At 47.4% G+C, this 19,882-nt stretch overlaps 1 protein-coding gene across 2 annotated transcripts in view; it reads right to left on the bottom strand.

The window, feature by feature from the left end:
* Nucleotides 1-2,571: 2,571 nt before the first annotated feature.
* The window catches only part of LOC121568016 (beta-secretase 2-like), a 29,231-nt gene continuing 11,920 nt past the window's right edge, over nt 2,572-19,882 (bottom strand). Inside the window, exons 2-9 of one of the 2 annotated variants that reach the window (XM_041878498.2) lie at nt 9,974-10,062; nt 9,488-9,701; nt 6,197-6,328; nt 5,555-5,689; nt 5,058-5,159; nt 4,628-4,777; nt 4,312-4,480; nt 2,572-4,099 (exon numbers count right to left, since the gene is read on the bottom strand). In XM_041878498.2, the coding sequence (XP_041734432.2) occupies nt 3,855-4,099; nt 4,312-4,480; nt 4,628-4,777; nt 5,058-5,159; nt 5,555-5,689; nt 6,197-6,328; nt 9,488-9,701; nt 9,974-10,062 (1,236 nt within the window). In that variant the 3' untranslated portion in view covers nt 2,572-3,854. The remainder of the gene's footprint in view (nt 4,100-4,311; nt 4,481-4,627; nt 4,778-5,057; nt 5,160-5,554; nt 5,690-6,196; nt 6,329-9,487; nt 9,702-9,973; nt 10,063-19,882) is intronic. The other variant, XM_041878499.2, reaches the window with a different exon arrangement.

The following is a 19,882-nucleotide window of genomic DNA, read 5'->3' on the forward strand; positions in this document are numbered from 1 at the left end:
CCTCTGTAGTGCCTTGCGGTCGGAGGCCAAGCAGTTGCCATACCAGGCGGTGATGCAACCAGTCAGGATGCTCTCGATGGTGCAGCTGTAGAATTTTTTGAGGATCTGAGGACCCATGCCAAATCTTTTCAGTCTCCTGAGGGGGAATAGGCTTTGTCGTGCCCTTGGTGTGTTTGGACCATGATATTTCGTTGGTGATGTGGACACCAAGGACCTTTTAGCTCTCAACCTGTTCCACTACAGCCCCGTCGATGAGAATGGGGCGTGCTCAGTCCTCTTTTTTTCCCTGTAGTCCACAATCATCTCCTTTGTCTTGGTCACGTTGAGGGAGAGGTTGTTATCCTGGCACCACACGGCCAGGTCTCTGACCTCCTCCCTATAGGCTGTCTCATCGTTGTCGGTGATCAGACCTACCACCTTTTGGTCATGTAGTGTAGTTGCATTTCATTCACTTCAATTTGATGAATTAAACTTGTTCCCTTCCGACCATCCTTAACCTCACCCTTCAGTGTCCTCCAGCTGTGCGCGTGGGGTGGCGTGTGGTGATGGTCGCTGTGTCAGCCAGTCTCAGTGGTGTGATGGGGTAAGAGACGGTCCAGCAGGGCAGGATGAAGCTCAGTGTTGTAAGTATCCATTTTACATTACATTTTGGTAATTTAGCAGATGTTCTAAACCAAAACAATTTACAGTCAGTGCGTTACACTTAAGGTAGTAAAACAACCACAAATCAGTGATTGTAAGTAAAGCTTTTCTCAATAAAGCGGCTATCAGCAAAATCATTGCTAATAAGAAAAGACAAGCTCAAGTGTTAGTGCAAGAAAGGCAAGTACAACAGTAAGTGTTATTTTATTTCTTTTTATTAGGGGGGTGCTAGGGGGTTCAAACAAGGTACTCTTTGAAGATAGGTTTTCAGACGCTTAACCTTTACCCATTCAGACCTCTGGTCATCTGCCCTGACAAAGACCTGGCTGGGAGATTTTACTGTACAGGTACTGTGTGTCTACTTATGTTGGTTTTTGCTCTTTTACTAAACATTATGTGTTGTGCTATTTGTTTTTGTACAGTGAGGCTGTGTGGCTCCAGTTTTCTTCTGCAGGCCTATTCGTCTGACAGTGGATTGTGGAGGACAGTGTGCTTAGATGAATGGGCTGATCACCATGGGAAGGCAGCCTGTCAGCTTTTAGGATACAGCAGGAGAGACATACTGTATCTAGATTCAGATTTATTTTGTTTTTGATCTTTATGCCAATATGAGGAGCCTAAATCATTTATCACTTGCTCTGTTCATTCATGGAGTCATTCTGAATAAGAACACCTTAACCTATAAACAAGATGTTTAAAGACAGTTGGATAAGGCTTTCACACTGCCACAGTAATGTACCTTCGTTCTGTTTCTATAAAAGTAAAACAAAAAAGAGTATCATACCAGTGGAATCCCTCAATCATACAATTCCACTTCTCCTGTACAAACATAGCAGTGACATTAGGGGTGTTCCTACGTTTTGAACAGATCATATAAGAGGGTTTTCATGCCTTTATGGAACATGCTCTCTGGCCTTGGTGAAACAAAACCTCAATTATATACTGTGCCTTTAGCCAGTTAAGTGGGTGAGTGGTGTATATCCACTACCACATTATGTGATTGAATGGCCTGTAAAACATCAATACTGCTTATTCAGTTACAGAAAAACAAGCTCAATGAAACTGCACTTAATAGCATAGAAACAGAAGACACCCTCTAAGACTCATTGGATTGTCTATTGCATCATTCCTTAAATGTGACATGTACTCCATCTCCCAGGGAGACAGTGGTGGCCCGCTTGTGACAGAGAAGGACTCAGTATGGTGGCTGGTAGGGGACACAAGCTGGGGAGATGGCTGTGCCCAGAGGAACAAACCAGGCGTCTATGGCAATGTCACCTTCTTCCTAGGCTGGATCTATGAGCAAATACAGGTATAAGAAACCATTAAATCCATTGTTGTGATTAACATGCATTCACTTTTTAATAATGGGAAGTTTTAACTATAGTGTGTTTGGTTTTGCAGAAATATCAAGATGAAAACTGAGAAGCAATGTACGGAGAAATTACTGGTGGACAATCAGGATGAAATGGTGGAAACGTATTTTTTCTGTCTTTAGAAAATCTGAATAAAAAAGACAGAAATACATGTCTACTTTTTGTACGTACAGTGTCATCAGAAATACCACTGCTATAACCAACACAACCTTCCTTTATGTGCTACATATTGAGTTTGTCCTCATTTGTATGTGTATATTCATTAAATCATCCTGATACTGTTTTGTTGTGTAATATACTGTGTACTGTCCAGTTGGAAAAGTCATTACATTTATGTACCACATTTGACCACCAGATGGTGCTTGAAGAGTGTTCTTGGTAGTTGCTCTCGAGCTCAAGATTACAGAGAAAGTGAACCTTCACCATTGTGCCCTCTACTTGTGTAACTTTTCTTTAGTCATACTATTCAAGTGAATGGTGGATTGTTTATCCAGGTTGAAGGCTGTTGGAATAGAGGCCAGGCCTATTATCACGCTGGAATGAGAGCCTTTACTTTAATCTGGTCAATTTAATTAAATACAATCACAATTTTGGCACTGATATACATTTAAACAAATATGATCATGCAAAACATTTTCATTGAAATCATCTGCACCTGATTTTGTATCAAACACCTTTGCAAAATATTTTCTTTAACATTTGATAGAAAAATACAGTACATCTTAATACAATTTGTTTGGCCAATACATCTCCACTTTTGAAATCATTGGTAACTTTGGGGGTTGTACAATTTTGAAAATATTAGAAATACTCCAATATAAATATATGTGCCCTTACAAATCAGTTTTCTGTATGTGTCTACTAATGGCAAGTTTTTTGAAAGAATATTATACAATCACAATCATATTGACAAATATGTATATTAGTAAAAGTACATAACATTAATACAACGTCATTACAAAATCCTATAACACAGTTACTGTCAATCGCTTCATTCTCACATACAGATGCAGTGATATTGATCTTCATATATTTGACACTTTTGATCAGTATTTGAAAAGTGCAATAAAAAAATTTTGCAAACCCATACTAGTTCCCATAATTGAGGAGATGGCTGTGACATGATAGCATTGTAAACCACAAGGGAAGTATTATGATATCAACCTAAGTGATGTTCTTACCCCAACATAATGTGTGCATCATCTTGGATTGTCTGAACTCCTGGTTGTGCTTTGTGAATGAAAACATTTAGTCAACTCCCCAACTCTTAAAATAAGAGAAACCGCTTGACAAGATGCTACAAAACATTCCTCCTTTTATCGCAGAGAAGAAGAAAGTTGCCATGAAATAATGGTGTTGATACCAATGGGGAACATTCAACAAACTTCAAAGCGTCATTTACAATATCCTATTTTCAGTTGAGGCTTCTAAGAAGTCAAAAGAAACCTGACTGTTTAAGAGTTCTTAGGACCTTCTCTGTCAGGTGAGAGCAGTGCACTTCACTACCAAGTTGTAGGCAGTAGAGAATCAGCAGGAAATATATGTGCAATGAGGGACTGGGCTGGAATAAGGACAGCATGATTCCTTTCTGCTACACAACCTTCAGTCTTATAACGTGTGTCTAAATTGATGTAAAACTGGAGTCCAAAGAACTGGTAACATCTAAGCTAAGAAAGGTGTTCTCTGATCAAACTGGTTAGTGCAGTCTCTTTTTTTCCATGATGTGTCCAGAGAACAGCCTATTGGTCAGTGAAGCCCCAACCCCTCCCCTTTCCCAGCCTCGGTAGAACTGGGACTCCCGGTGGCAGTCGTTGTGTCACCAGAGGCCCGCCTCAGTCACTTGATGCGGTGGCGGACCAGCGAGGACTCATCAGTGATCTCGCCGGACCGGTCTCGGGGACGACAGGGCAGGACGAGGAGGAGGAGCAGGATGAGGAGCACCACGACACAGACGGCGATCAGGGCGTAGGAGATGACCCAGAGAAGGGGCTCCTTCAGCAGCCCTCCAGCAGCACAGTCAGATGCCACGTCTGCAGATGAGAAGGGCCCTGAGATCTCTGACACTGCTATCCCACCGTTCACTGGAGAGAGGGACCAGGGTTATTATGGCTGACGTACTGTGGAATGCGAGATGGGTATACAAAGGGCACTTGACCAAGCAGATAAACATTTAATAGCCAAAAAAAGTACATATTTTCTGATGCTAGAGCCATAACCATATTGTATTGGAAGACCAAGGCCTTATGTAAGACCCAATAATATCCTTGATGCCCCAAGTGTCTCCAGCCCTCACCTGCACATCTGCTGACAGCGAAGCCCACCCTCTTCTCAGCCCGGTCGAAGACGACGTAGAAGCCCTCCATGACGGTGGCTCCTATCACCAGGCCATTGGCCGACGACGAGATGCCGAAGCGGAAGCATTCCAGCCTACCGTCCACGTCTGTGATTGGCTGGATATACAGCTGCAGAGAGGAGCCACACAGACACACTAATGTCAATCAAAGAGCTGTCGGCAAACAGATCTAAAACTCATAACAATATGGTGGATGTTGGTTGGAGTAAGCAAACAACAAACACACGGATGCAACATGGTGGACATTTGTTTTCACCTGAGGAAGGATGGAGATTTTGAAGGACTGGCTGGTGTTGGTGGCCCTCAGGTAGATGGACAGTTTGGGGAAGAACCTCCACGGTGTCTCTCCCTTCAACCAGCAGGCCAGTTTAGTACCACCCCAGAACCCTGAGGTGAAGTCCTGGATCTGGACCATAGAAAGACAGTGACGGATTGTTAAGACTCCAACAAAACTACTCATAGTTGTGAAAAAAAGTGTACTTTTACATAGATGACCACTACTTTTCTCTCAGATCTGTAGACCAGAACAAAGTTGCCATATAAGGGTGTGAAAATACAGGCCATGGTCATACTGTATGGAAAGGAAATAGGTTTCAGTGTTCTCAGTCTACATAGTTACTGAAGTGTCCTCAGACAACCAGGTAATCCTAGAAGTCATTTGATCATGGGCACAGAGGCTGACATACCAGAGATGTTCTTGAGATCGCCTCCACCACAGCATTGAACACATTCACAGGCAGCCGCAGCAGAGTGGTTCCACTGTCCACTATGGCTTTATCCTTGTTGTACTGAGAGATAGAGAGAGAGAAAGAGAGAGAGAAGATGTATAAAGAAAGGGGAAGACAGAATTTTTTCAGTTACATGGTTTCCTTTCAGAAGATCTCAGTCAAAGAGAAAGCTGAAATGTCCACCTTGGTTCCTGGAAGGCTTCAGAAACAGGATTAGCACATTCTTGTGTCTCAGCTCAGGCATGCTTTATTAGCGTTGCTTTATTTCCTCTTTCCGAACCTGCACTACAGCCTCATCCACCAAGTCTGTTGACTAGACACAGCCTTAGGCTTAGGGCCAAGGTTAGTCTTTGTTCCTCAAACCTGACGTGTTGTGCAGATTGAAATACCTTGCAAACCATTTAGAACAGGAAAAACCAATTTAGAAAACAACAGGGGGACAGTCTGTCTCATACCTCTTTGCAGTCCAGGTTTAGATTCTGGTCCCCAACCTCCAGCTTCAATACTTCCACCTGATAGTACCACTCTTCCTTTATAGGGGTGTACCACATGGACCCTGAATACAATGTTGGTTCAACCCCTCCCATGACCTGAAACAAAACTGGGTTTTCATTCACTTTACAAATGACTGAATCCAATGATAGCCTGAATACTATAATAAAACTACAATGGCAAGCCTTGGCACTGTTTGGTATGGCATTGCAGACACTGATTACACCCCGTCATCTCTCCCATCTGCCCCTCTCAGAGGCTCACGTGGTCGGCTCGACCGCTCGTATAACACCGACAGACCTGCTCTCAGCAGGGGGCTATCTTAGCTTAATTAGCCACTCGCTAACTAGATTGGGCGTACAATGGGGAAACACATGTTTCTAAAAAGCACCATGCCGCTCAGTCTCATCCGCCCTTGAAAGGTTTATCTGGTCTGGGCGTTGGGAGCAATATTATGCCAAGCGTCTGCCTAGGGTGCGTGAGATGAACAGCCTCAATAATCATCCTCTTTTACAGTACAACAACCAGCCTTTGTAAGGAAGTCTCCCCCCCACCATTCACTCCTCCCATTCATAGCCTTTAGCTTTCTCCTCCTGACTACTCACAAGACTTCCCCCCGTGGGGTCGGCAATGGTGCTGGCCGACAACCCAGCTCCGCACATCTGGAGGGAGAACACATCTGGGATGCCCGTCTGTCGCACCATGGAGTTAAAGAAGGGCTCCACCGAGGAGTCAGGCTGAGAAACAGGAGACATAAACACAAAACATTCTGGTCATTAGCTTAGTGTAAAACAGTAACGTCTTGGCTGTCCTATTGGTCAATAGTGAAGCTGTAAATACTTATAACTAAGGAGCTGCATGGGATCTCTTATGAGTATTAACCGCCAGAGAGATGAAAACTTGTTAGAACAATATTTCATGTTACCAGGAATATCACACTCCGCTTCAGTGTTTTATAAAATAGTCTCATATGCACAATATGGAAACTGTGAGAATTTAAGGTTGATTTGGCAGAGGGATCTTACTTGTGACATTGAGGAGGATGTATGGAAAAATGTAGTTTCCAATGTAGGGTGGTGTACCAGGGATACAAGGGGTAAATGTACACATTTTAAGATTGTTCATAGATCCTACTGCACCCCAGTTAGATTACATCAAATGGGTTTATTGCAAAATAATTTATGCTGGAAATGCAAGGGGGAAGTAGGTACCTTTTTGCATGCTATATGGGAATGTCACATGGTGCTCCCTTTTTGGAAGGAGGTTCTTAAAAAGCTTGAAGAATGGGTGGGACAGCCTATCCCAGAGTCCCCACTGCTCTGCTTATTAGGGGATATATCTATTTTACCACCAGGTATTAGCAAAGAAGAGTGTGGTCTTGTCTCAGTGGGTTTTCTTACTGCGGCTAGACTCATACTACAGTGGGAAAAAAAGTATTTAGTCAGCCACCAATTGTGCAAGTTCTCCCACTTAAAAAGATGAGAGAGGCCTGTAATTTTCATCATAGGTACACGTCAACTATGACAGACAAAATGAGAAAAAAAAATCCAGAAAATCACATTGTAGGATTTTTTATGATTTTATTTGCAAATTATGGTGGAAAATAAGTATTTGGTCAATAACAAAAGTTTCTCAATACTTTGTTATATACCCTTTGTTGGCAATGACACAGGTCAAACATTTTCTGTAAGTCTTCACAAGGTTTTCACACACTGTTGCTGGTATTTTGGCCCATTCCTCCATGCAGATCTCCTCTAGAGCAGTGATGTTTTGGGGCTGTCGCTGGGCAACACAGACTTTCAACTCCCTCCAAAGATTTTCTATGGGGTTGAGATCTGGAGACTGGCTAGGCCACTCCAGGACCTTGAAATGCTTCTTCTGAAGCCACTCCTTCGTTGCCCGGGCGGTGTGTTTGGGATCATTGTCATGCTGAAAGACCCAGCCACGTTTCATCTTCAATGCCCTTGCTGATGGAAGGAGGTTTTCACTCAAAATCTCACGATACATGGCCCCATTCATTCTTTCCTTTACACGGATCAGTCATCCTGGTCCCTTTGCAGAAAAACAGCCCCAAAGCATGATGTTTCCACCCCCATGCTTCACAGTAGGTATGGTGTTCTTTGGATGCAACTCAGCATTCTTTGTCCTCCAAACACGACGAGTTGAGTTTTTACCAAAAATTCTATTTTGGTTTCATCTGACCATATGACATTCTCCCAATCCTCTTCTGGATCATCCAAATGCACTCTAGCAAACTTCAGATGGGCCTGGACATGTACTGGCTTAAGCAGGGGGACACGTCTGGCACTGCAGGATCTGAGTCCCTGACGGCGTAGTGTGTTACTGATGTTAGGCTTTGTTACTTTGGTCCCAGCTCTCTGCAGGTCATTCACTAGGTCCCCCCGTGTGGTTCTGGGATTTTTGCTCACCGTTCTTGTGATCATTTTGACCCCACAGGGTGAGATCTTGCGTGGAGCCCCAGATCGAGGGAGATTATCAGTGGTCTTGTATGTCTTCCATTTCCTAATAATTGCTCCCACAGTTGATTTCTTCAAACCAAGCTGCTTACCTATTGCAGATTCAGTCTTCCCAGCCTGATGCAGGTCTACAATTTTGTTTCTGGTGTCCTTTGACAGCTCTTTGGTCTTGGCCATAGTGGAGTTTGGCGTGTGACTGTTTGAGGTTGTGGACAGGTGTATTTTATACTGATAACAAGTTCAAACAAGTGCCATTAATACAGGTAACGAGTGGAGGACAGAGGAGCCTCTTAAAGAAGAAGTTACAGGTCTGTGAGAGCCATAAATCTTGCTTGTTTGTAGGAGACCAAATACTTATTTTCCACCATAATTTGCAAATAAATTCATTAAAACTCCTACAATGTGATTTTCTGGAATTTTTTTCTCAATTTGTCTGTCATAGTTGACGTGTACCTATGATGAAAATTACAGGCCTCTCTCATCTTTTTAAGTGGGAGAACTTGCACAATTGGTGGCTGACTAAATACTTTTTTCCCCCACTGTATGTAACTGGAAGAGCACAGATAGTCCGAAATCAACAGATTGGCTCAAACTCATGGTGGAGACTGCATCTTATGAATCAATGATAGCGAAATTACAGGAGAGGAAAGGGAAATTTAGTATGATATGGGAACACTTTTTGAATTATATAAGGGACGTGCGGGTGAGAAGCTAGGGCATAAGTTGTAACAAATGTATGTGTAATGGGTGTTTTTCTTTAGTTATAAATTTTTTTTATCAAAAGAAATGTATTAACTTAAAAAAAAAATTGCTGTTTAATATTCCAACCACTGATATATGGTTGAAATGTGCTGTCTTGTTGGGTGTTATGTTTTTGTTGTTAGTGTTATGTAATGTTATATTGATTTTTTTAAAATTAAAAAAGTGAAGCTGTAAGCACAGAGAATAACAGGAGAAAGTCTTATCAGTTATCACCCTGACTAAACAGGATTCCCCCCCTCTCTATACCTTGACTCCACATGGTGTATATGTCAAAGGCCAGATATATGCATGTGATGTGTGACGAACATTCTGCAAATCATCTGAACAAAAGCTGAGATCCGCAGTACAGAGTGCTTACTGTAAGCTCTTGCATGTTAATGATTTAAAATGGTTGACCTCAAAATCTGCATAAGGCATACGTGTCAGCTCAGAATAGCCTAAGCCACATCACGCCCCATGGTTCTGTGTGACGATGAGATTCTGAACAGTATCATGTGTGTGAACCTTGATTTGCTCTTTGATAACCTTCAGCAGCTCTTCATACCCCGCCACGCTTACGGACACCATTGTGCCAAATCAAACAGACATAGGCATGGAACCCCTTCCTTCATATCCAGAGTCCCAGGGGGCACCAAGCTCACCCCCTTCCCCATATACCTGAGCCAGTAGGGGGTAGGCCAGGCCCAGGATGCCCTGCCAGTTGACTCCTGGGAGGAAGAATCCGTCGGAGGAGAGAATGGTGGCGATGTTGATGGTGAGGGTGCCGGGGATGCTGGGGATGAAGACGCGGTCGGTGCCCAGCTTGCCCTCCCAGTTGCCCTGGGTGTACTTGACGGCCACGGCCCTGCCAGTGGACTGGTACGTACTGGAGCTGAACACAGGGAGGGACAGGGAGAGTAACCAGCACTCTTAGACAAAGGAAATCTTATCAAACGCATGCCTGAGCCAATTCTAAACAAAAATAAAAACGATCAGATTGTAGTATAAATTATAATGAGATTGATGTGAAACACTGATTGTTGAATTATGGCATTTTCTGATATTATTGGGGCCACCAAATATAATGCGTGGATAATGTAGCCCTCTCATTGACCCAATAGAAAGAGCTATTCCACTGAGAGCAAATATGAGAGCCTGACTCACAGTGCTGTGTTGAAGAAGTGTGTGATGAAGGGGTGTGCTGCTGCAGCCACTGCAAAGTTACTGCTTCCTGTATCAACCAGGATATTCAGCTGGAAAACAACAGAGTAGTGAGTACTTTATCAGTCAATCAACCATCTGGGTTAACCACACAGAACAACTCAACCCCACCCTTCTGAAGACACGCCATAAACACACAAACTGACTCACAGTCAGCGATCGTGCTTTGAGCTGAACAGGTTATTTACTATGCTTCTGACGTCTGAGGATTAGAAAAAAAGCTCTCTGGTTTGGTAGTCTTTGGGAAAAACGTGACCACGTCACGTCCACCGATTGCTCCAGAGTCTAAATCTCCCTCCATCCTAGTATTTGTCGGCTGTGTGCGAGCAGGAGCGGAGCATGAGCTAGCAAAGCAGCAGTTGAGATAATGTTGTCTCAGGCATCAATTCAACGAGGGGGAACTAATGAGATAACCAACTTCTGTCATCTCGGTGACCGGCGCAGAAGGGTCATTACTAAACATTCCTCATCATTAAAGAGGCCATAATAAACAGTGCTCTCCACAACTCTGCTTGCAACAAAATGAGTTTATTTACCATTTAAACATGACCTCAAATCATGTTAGGCTGCATAACTAGCCTTTAAGGCACTTTGGATTGATGGAGGAGAGGCAACATAAAGGGAACACACAGGAAAGCGGTCTGCTGGTGTGACATTATACTTCCTGCGTCTTCCCTAAAGCAGCCTGAGGAAAACATGATTTTTCTGGATATTTGTTTCCATTCAACTAACGCATAGGCTTCATCAAAGCTAAGAATAAGATGTGACTTACACAGAGATTTGGGGAAAAGCTAGGCCGCCGTGTTGGGGAAAACTAGGGGCATTTCCTCTTCCGTACTCCCCTAGCTTGGCTGGGCCACCGCCAGGTAAATCCCTCCTCTTCCCCATCCCTGAGCCAGCACGGCGGCCTGGTCGCCTGTGGTTGAGCCCTGCCTGGCTAATTGGCAGAGGCTCAGTGGCGGGGACATGCATCTGCTACCTGTTTGTACCAATTAGCAGATGTGAGGCACTCCAGCCGACACCTCAGCCTAGCTGCGACAGGACTAACATGTGGCAATTAGTGGTTAATTTGAATAACGCCTTGTTTAACACCAGGCCTCTAATTACATCATACTGTAGATAGAACTGTTTGAGGTTTGGTGTTATTGTGCCCCCTTCCCCTTGTTCTCTCTCCCCTCCCTACCTCCCCTCTTCCCTGCCCTTCTCTCCTCTCTTCTCTCCCCTCAACTACCGCTCCTCTTCTCTTCTCTCCCTTCCCTACCTCTCCTCTTCGCTTCTCTCCCTACCTCCCCTCTTCTCTTCTCTCCCTACCGCCCCTCTTCTCTTCTCTCCCCTCCCTACCTCCCCTCTTCTCTTCTCTTCCCTCCCTACCTCCCCTCTTCTCTTCTCTTCTCTCCCTATCTCCCCTCTTCTCTTCTCTCCCTACCTCTCCTCTTCGCTTCTCTCCCTACCTCCCCTCTTCTCTTCTCTTCTCTCCCCTCCCTACCTCCCCTCTTCTCTTCTCTCCCCTCCCTACCTCCCCTCTTCTTTTCTCTTCTCTCCCTACCTCCCCTCTTCTCTTCTCTCCCTACCTCCCCTCCCCTCTTCTCTTCTCTTCTCTTCTCTCCCTACCTCCCTCTTCTCTTCTCTCACTACCTCACCTATTCTCTTCTCTCCCTACCTCACCTCTTCTCTCCTCTCCCTACCTCCCCTCTTCTCTTCTCTCCCTACCTCCCCACTTCTCTTCTCTTCCTACCTCCCCTCTTCTCTTCTCTCCCTACCTCCCCTCTTCTCTTCTCTCCCCTACCTCCCCTCTTCTCTCCCTACCTCCCCTCTTCTTTTCTCTCCCTACCTCTCCTCTTCCTACCTCTCCTCTTCCTACCTCTCCTCTTCCTACCTCCCCTCTTCTCTCCATACCTCCCCTCTTCTCTTTTCTCCCTACCTCCCCTCTTCTCTTCTCTCCCTACCTCCCCTCTTCTCTTCTCTCCCTACCTCCCCTCTTCTCTTTTCTCCCCACCTCCCCTCTTCTCTTTTCTCCCTACCTCCCCTCTTCTCTTTTCTCCCTACCTCCCCTCTTCTCCTTTCTCCCTACCTCCCCTCTTCTCTTTTCTCCCTACCTCCCCTCTTCTCTTCTCTCCCTACCTCCACTCTCCTCACCTCCCTCTTCTCTTCTCTCCCTACCTCCCCTCTTCTCTTCTCTTCTCTCCCTACCTCCCCTCTTCTCTTCTCTTCTCTCCCTACCTCCCCTCTTCTCTTCTCTCCCTACCTCCCCTCTTCTCTTCTCTTCTCACCTCCCCTCTTCTCTTCTCTCCCTACCTCCCCTCTTCTCTTTTCTCCCTACCTCCCCTCTTCTCTTCTCTCCCTACCTCTCTCTCTTCTCTCCCTACCTCCCCTCTTCTCTTTTCTCCCTACCTCCCCTCTTCTCTTTTCTCCCTACCTCCCCTCTTCTCTTTTCTCCCTACCACCCCTCTTCTCTTCTCTCCCTACCTCCCCTCTTCTCTTCTCTCCCTAACTCCCCTCTTCTCTTCTCTCCCCTCTTCTCTTCTCTCCCTACCTCCCTCTTCTCTTCTCTCACTACCTCACTCTCTCTCACCCTTCTCTTCTCTCCCTACCTCCCTCTTCTCTTCTCTCCCTACCTCCCTCTTCTCTTCTCTCCCTACCTCCCCTCTTCTCTTCTCTCCCTACCTCTCCTCTTCCTACCTCCCCTCTTCTCTCCCTACCTCCCCTCTTCTCTTCTCTCCCTACCTCGCCTCTTCTCTTCTCTCCACTCTTCTCTTCTCTCCCTACCTCCCCTCTTCTCTTCTCTCCCTACCTCACCTCCCCTTTTCTCTCCCTACCTCTCCTCTTCCTACCTCCCCTCTTCTCTCCCTACCTCCCCTCTTCTCTTCTCTCCCCTCTTCTCTTCTCTCCCTACCTCCCTCTTCTCTTCTCTCACTACCTCCCCTCTTCTCTTCTCTCCCTACCTCCCCCATTCTCTTCTCTCCCTACCTCCCCTCTTCTCTTCTCTCCATACCTCCCCCATTCTCTTCTCTCCCCTCTTTTCTCCCTACCTCCCCTCTTCTCTTCTCTCCCTACCTCCCCTCTTCCCTTCTCTCCTACTCCCTCTTCCCTTCTCTCCCTACATCCCCTCTTCTCTTCTCTCCCTACCTCCCCTCTTCTCTTCTCTCCCTACCTCTTCTCTTCTCTTCTCTCCTTTTTTTGCTCTCCCTACCTCCTCTTCTCTTCTCTTCTCTCCTCCCCTCCCTACCTCCGCTCTTCTCTTCTCTCTCTACCTCCCTCCTCTTCTCTTCTCTTCTCTCCTATCTCCTCCTCTCTCTCTTCTCTTCTCTCACTACCTCACCAATTCTCTTCTCTCCCTACCTCACCTCTTCTCTTCTCTCCCTACCTCCCCTCTTCTCTTCTCTCCCTACCTCCCCTCTTCTCTTCTCTTCCTACCTCCCCTCTTCTCTTCTCTCCCTACCTCCCCTCTTCTCTTCTCTCCCTACCTCCCCTCTTCCCTTCTCTCCCTACCTCCCCTCTTCTCTTCTCTCCCTACCTCCCCTCTTCTTTTCTCTCCCTACCTCTCCTCTTCCTACCTCTCCTCTTCCTACCTCCCCTCTTCTCTCCCTACCTCCCCTCTTCTCTTTTCTCCCTACCTCCCCTCTTCTCTTTTCTCCCCACCTCCCCTCTTCTCCTTTCTCCCTACCTCCCCTCTTCTCTTTTCTCCCTACCTCCCCTCTTCTCTTCTCTCCCTACCTCCCTCTTCTCTTTTCTCCCCCACCTCCCTCTTCTCTTTTCTCCCCACCTCCTCTTCTCCCTTTCTCCCTACCTCCCCTCTTCTCTTTCTCCCTACCTCCCTCTTCTCTTCTCTCCCTACCTCCCCTCTTCTCTTCTCTCCACTCTTCTCTTCTCTCCCTACCTCCCCTCTTCTCTTCTCTCCCTACCTCACCTCCCCTTTTCTCTCCCTACCTCTCCTCTTCCTACCTCCTCTTCTCTCCCTACCTCCCTCTTCTCTTCTCTCCCTCTTCTCTTCTCTCCCTACCTCCTCTTCTCTTCTCCTCACTACCTCCCTCTTCTCTTCTCTCCCTACCTCCCCCTTTCTCTTCTCTCCCTACCTCCCTCTTCTCTTCTCTCCCTACTCCTCCCCATTCTCTTCTCTCCCTCTTCTCTCCCTACCTCCCTCTTCTCTTCTCTCCCTACCTCCCTCTTCCTTCTCTCCTACCTCCTCTCTTCCCTTCTCTCCCTACATCCCCTCTTCTCTTCTCTCCCTCCCTCTTCTCTTCCTCCCTTCTTTCTTCTCTTCTCTTCTCTTCTCTTCTCTTCTCTTCTCTCTACCTCCCTCTTCGCTTCTCTCCTACCTCCTCTTCTCTTCTCTTCTCTCCCTCTACTCTCGTCTTCTCTTCTCTCCTCCTCCTCCTCTTCTCTTCTCTCTCTCTTCTCTCTACCTCCCTTTCTTCTCTCCTGCCTCCCTCTTCTCTTCTCTCCCTACCTCTCTTCTCTTCTCTCCTACTCTCCCCTCTTCTCTTCTCTCCCTGCCTCCCTCTTCTCTTCTCTTCCCACCTCCTCTTCTCTTCTCTCCCTACCTCTCTTCTCTTTCTCTCTCCCTCCCTCTCTCCTTCTCTCTCTCCTCCCTCTTCTCTTTATCTCCCTTCCTCCCCTCTTCTTTTCTCCTCCTCTCTCTCCTCTTCTCTCATCTTCTCCTCTCCTCTTCTCTTCCTCTCCTCTTCTCTTTTCTCCCTACCTCCTCTTCTCTTCTCTCTACCTCCTCTTCTCTTCTCTCCCTACCTCCTCTCTCTCTTTTCTCCCTCCCTCCCTTTCTCTTTCTCCCTTCCTCCTCTTCTCTTCTCTCCTACCTCCCTCTTCTCTTCTCTCCCTACCTCCTCTTCTCTTTTCTCCCCTACCTCCCTCTTCTCTTTTCTCCCTCCTTTCTCCTTTTCTCTCTCTCTCCCTCTTCTCTTTTCTCTACCTCCTCTTCTCTTCTCTTCCTACCTCTCTCCTCTTCCTCTTCTCTTATCTCCCTACCTCCCTCTTCTCTTCTCTTCTCTTCTCTCCTCTCCCTCTTTCTTCTCTTCTCTCTACTCTCTTCTCTTCTCTCCTACCTCCTCTCCTCTCTTCTCTTCTCTTCTCTCTCTTCTCTTCTCTCCCTACCTCCCTCTTCTCTTCTCTCCTCCTCCCTCTTCTCTTTTCTCCCTACCTCCCCTCTTCTCTTTTCTCCCTACCTCCCTCTTTCTTTTCTCCGTCCTCTCTCTTCTCTCCTACCTCCCTCTTCTCTTCTCTCCCTACCTCCCTCTTCTCTTTTCTCTCTCCCTCTTCTCTTTCTCTCCCTACCTCTCCCTCTTCTCTTTCTCTCTCCTCCTCTTTCTTCTCTCCCTACCTCCCTCTTCTCTTCTCCCTCCTCTTCTCTTCTCTCCCTACTCCCTCTTCTCTTCTCTCCCTACCTCCCTCTTTCTTCTCTCCTACCTCCCTCTTCTCTTCTCTCCCTACCTCCCCCTTCTCTTCTCTCCCTACCTCCCCTCTTCTCTTCTCTCCCTACCTCCTCTTCTCTTCTCTCCCTACTCCTCTTCTCTTCTCTCTCCTCCCCTTCTCTTCTCTCCCTACCTCCCACTTCTCTTCTCTCCCTACCTTTCCTCTTCTCTCCCTACTCCCCCTTTTCTCCCTACCTCCTCTTCTCTTCTCTTCCTACCTCCTCTTCTCTTCTTATCTCCCTACCTCCTCTTCTCTTCTCTCCCTAGCGCCTCTTCTCTTCTCTCCACTCTTCTCTTCTCTCCTCCTCTTTCTTCTCTCTACCTCTCCTCTTTCTTCTCTCCTCTGCCTTTCTCTTCTCTCCCTACCTCTCTCTTCTCTTCCTTCTCTCCCCTCCCACTCTTCTCTTCCTGCCTCCCGGTCTTCTCTTCTCTCCCTACCTCCCCCTTCTCTTCTCTCCCTACCTCTTCTCTTCTCTCATCTTCTCTTCTCTCCCTACCTCTCTTCTCTTTCTCTCCTACCTCCCTCTTCTCTTCTCTCTCTCCTCCCTTTCTCTTTTCTCCCTTCCTCCTCTTCTCTTCTCCTAACTCCTCTTCTCTTTTCTCCCTACCTCCTCTTCTCTTTTCTCTCTCCCTCCCTCTTCTCTTTTCTCCTCCTCCCTTCTCTTCTCTTCTCTCCTACCTCTCTTCTCTTCTCTCCCTCCTCCCCTCTTCTCTTCTCTTTCTCCTACCTCCCCTCTTCTCTCCTCTCCCCTTTCTCTCCTCCTCCTCTTTTCTTCTCTCCCTACCTCCCTCTTCTCTTTTCTCTCCCTAACTCATGCCTCTTCTCTTTTCTCCTACCTCCTCTTCTCTTTTCTCCCTACCTCCTCTTCTCTTTTCTCTCTTCCTCCCTCTTCTCTTTTCTCCCTACCTCCTCCTCTTCTCTTTTCTCCCTACCTCTCTTATCTTTCTCTCTCCCTCCCTCTTATCTTTTCTCCTACCTCCTCTTCTCTTCTCTTCTCTCCCTACCTCCTCATTCTCCTCCTCCTTTCTCTCCCTTCCTTTTCTCTTCTCTCCCTACTCCTCTTCTCTTCTCTCCCTCCCCTCTTCTCTTCTCTCCTACCCCTCTTTTTTTCTCTCCTACCTCCCTCCCTCTTTCTCCTACCTCCCCTCTTCTCTTCTCTCTACTCCCTCTTCTCTCCCTCATCTCTTTTCTTCTTCCCTACTCTCCATTTCTCTTCTCTCTCTCCCTCTTCTCTCCCTACCTTCCTCTTCTCTTCTCTCCACTCTTCTCTTCTCTCCTACCTCCCTCTTCTCTTCTCTCCCTACCTCCTCCCTCTTCTCTCCTATCTCCTCTTCCTACCTCCTCTTCTCTCTACCTCCCTCTCTCTTTCTCCCCTCCCTCTTCTCTTCTCCTTACCTCCCTCTTCTCTTCTCTCCCTCCCTCCCCTTCTCTCTTCTCTCTACCTCTCCTCTTCTCTCCCTACCTCCTTTCTCCTACTCTCCTCTCCTACTCTCCTCTCTCTTCTCTTCTCTCCTCCCTCTCTCCTTCTCTTTCTCCCTACCTCTCCCCTTCTCTCCCTACCTCTCCTCTTCTCTCCCTACCTCTCCTCTTCTCTTCTCTCCCTACCTCTCCTCTTCTCTTCTCTCCCTACCTCTCCCCTTCTCTCCCTACCTCTCCTCTTCTCTCCCTACCTCTCCTCTTCTCTTCTCTCCCTACCTCTCCTCTTCTCTTCTCTCCCTACCTCTCCTCTTCTCTCCCTACCTCTCCTCTTCTCTTCTCTCACCTCTCCTCTTCTCTTCTCTCCCTACCTCTCCTCTTCTCTTCTCACCCTACCTCTCCTCTTCTCTCCTACCTCCTCTTCTCTTCTCTCCCTACCTCTCCTCTTCTCTTCTCTCCCTACCTCTCATCTTCTCTTCTCTCCTACCTCTCCTCTTCTCTCCCTCCTCTTCTCTTCCTACCTCTCCTCTTCTCTTCTCTCCTTCTTCTCTCTCCTCTTCTCTCCTACCTCTCCTCTTCTCTCCCTACCTCCTCTTCTCTTTTCTCCCTATCTCTCTTCTCTTCTCCTACCTCTCCCTCTTCTCTTTTCTCCTACCTCCTCTTCTCTTTCTCTCCTGCCTCCCTCTTCTCTTTCTCTCTACCTCCTCTTCTCTTTTCTCCTCTACCTCCCTCTTCTCTTTTCTCCCTACCTCTCTTCTCTTTTCTCCCTACCTCCTCTTCTCTTCTCTTCTCTCCTCACTCTTCTTCTCTCTCTCCCTCTTTCTCTCCCTACTCTTTCTCTCTTACCTCTCTCTTCTCTTCTCTCCCTTCTTCTCTTCTCTCCTCCCCTCTCTTTTCTTCTCTCCTACCTCCCTCCTCTTCTCTCCCTCCTCCCTCTTCTCTTCTCTCCCTACCTCCTCTTCTCTCCCTACATCCCTCTTTTCTTCTCTCCTACCTCCATTTCTCTTCTCTCTACCTCCCTCTTCTCTCCCTCCTCCTCTTCTCTTCTCTCCTCTTCTCTTCTCTCCCTCCCTCCCCTCTTCTCTTCTCTCCCTACCTCCCTCCCTCTTCTCTCCCTCCTCTCTCTTCCCTACCTCCCTTCTCTCCCTACCTCCTCTTCTCTTTCTCCCTACCTCCCTCTTCGCTTCTCTCTCCTCCCTCCCTCTTCTCTCCCACTACCTCCCCTCTTCTCTTCTCTCCCTACCTCCCTCTTCTCTTCTCTCCCTACCTCCCCCTTCTCTTCTCTCCCTACCTCTCTCTCTTCTCTCCTCCCTCATCTCCTCCTCTCCTCTCCCTACCTCTCTCTCTCATCTTCCTCTTCTCTCCCTACCTCTCTCCTTCTCTTCTCTCCTACCTCTCCTCCTCTCTCTTCTCTCCTACCTCTTCTCTTCTCTTCTCTCCTACCTCTCCTCTTCTCTTCTCTCCCTACCTCTCTTCTTCTCTCTCCTCTCTCTTCTCTCCCTACCTCTCCTCTTCTCTTCTCTCCCTACCTCTCCTCTTCTCTTCTCTCCCTACCTCTCCTCTTCTCTCCCTACCTCTCCTCTTCTCTTCCTACCTCTCCTCTTCTCTTCTCTCCCTACCTCTCCTCTTCTCTTCTCTCCCTACCTCTCCTCTTCTCTTCTCCCTACCTCTCTCTTCTCTTCTCTTCTCTCCTCTCCCTCTCCTCTTCTCTTTCTCCTACCTCTCCTCTTCTCTTCTCTCCCTACCTCTCCTCTTCTCTCCCTACCTCTCATCTTCCCTACCTCTCTTCTTCTCTTCTCTCCCTACCTCTCCTACCTCTCCTCTTCTCTCTCCCTACCTCTCCTCTTCTCTTCCTCCTCATCTTCTCTTCTCTCCTTCCCTCCCTCTTCTCTTCTCTCTCTCCCCTCTTCTCTTCTCTCCCTACCTCCTCTTCTCTTCTCTCCTCTTCCTCCTCTCTCTCCTCTTCTCTCCCTCCTCCCTCTTCCTACCTCTCTCTTCTCTCCCTACTCCTCTTCTCTTCTTCCCTACCTCTCCTCTTCTCTCTCCCTACTTCTCTTCTCTCCCTACCTCCCCTCTTCTCTTCTCTCCTACCTCCCTCTTCTCTTCTCTCCCTATCTCTCCTCTTCTCTTCTCTCCTCCTCTACCTCCCTCTTCTCTCCTCTCCTCTCCCTCCTCTCCTCTTCTCCTCTCTCCTCTCCCTACCTCTCCTCTCTTCTCTTCTCTCCCTACCTCTCTCTCTCTTCTCTTCTCTCCTACCTCTCCTCTTCTCTTCTCTCCCCCTCTTCTCTTCTCTCCCTACCTCTCCTCTTCTCTTCTCTCCCTACCTCTCCTCTTCTCTTCTCTCCTACCTCCCTCTTCTCTTCTCTCCACCTCTCCTCTTCTCTTCTCTCCTACCTCTCCTCTTCTCTTCTCTCCCCTACCTCCCTCTTCTCTTCTCTCTCTACCTCCTCTTCTCTTCTCTCCCTACCTCCCTCTTCTTTCTCTCCCTACCTCTCTCCTTCCTACCTCTCCTCTTCCTACCTCCCTCTTCTCTCCCTACCTCCCTCTTCTCTTTTCTCCCTACCTCCCCTCTTCTCTTCTCTCTACCTCCCTCTTCTCTTCTCTCCCTACCTCCCTCTTCTCTTTCTCTCTCCACCTCCCTCTTCTCCTTTTCTCCCTACCTCCCTTCTCTCTTTCTCCCTACTCCTCTTCTCTTCTCTCCTACCTCCTCTTCTCTTTCTCCCTCCCTCTTCTCTTTTCTCTCCCTCTCTCTTCTCTCTCTCCTCCCTCTCTTCTCTTTCTCTCCTACCTCCCTCTTCTCTTTTCTCCCTACCTCCTCTTCTCTTCCTCTTCTCTCCTCATCTCCTCCTCTCCCTCTTCTTTCTCTCCCTACCTCCCCTCTTCTCCTTCTCTCCTACCTCCCTCTTCTCTTCTCTCTACCTCCTCTTCTCTTCTCTCCTACCTCCTCTTCCTCTTCTCCCCTACCTCCTCTTCTCTTTCTCCTACCTCCTCTCTCTTCTCTCCTACCTCTCC

Source organism: Coregonus clupeaformis, chromosome 6 (assembly GCF_020615455.1).
Source record: "Coregonus clupeaformis isolate EN_2021a chromosome 6, ASM2061545v1, whole genome shotgun sequence".
Classification (NCBI taxonomy): Eukaryota; Metazoa; Chordata; class Actinopteri; order Salmoniformes; family Salmonidae; genus Coregonus; species Coregonus clupeaformis.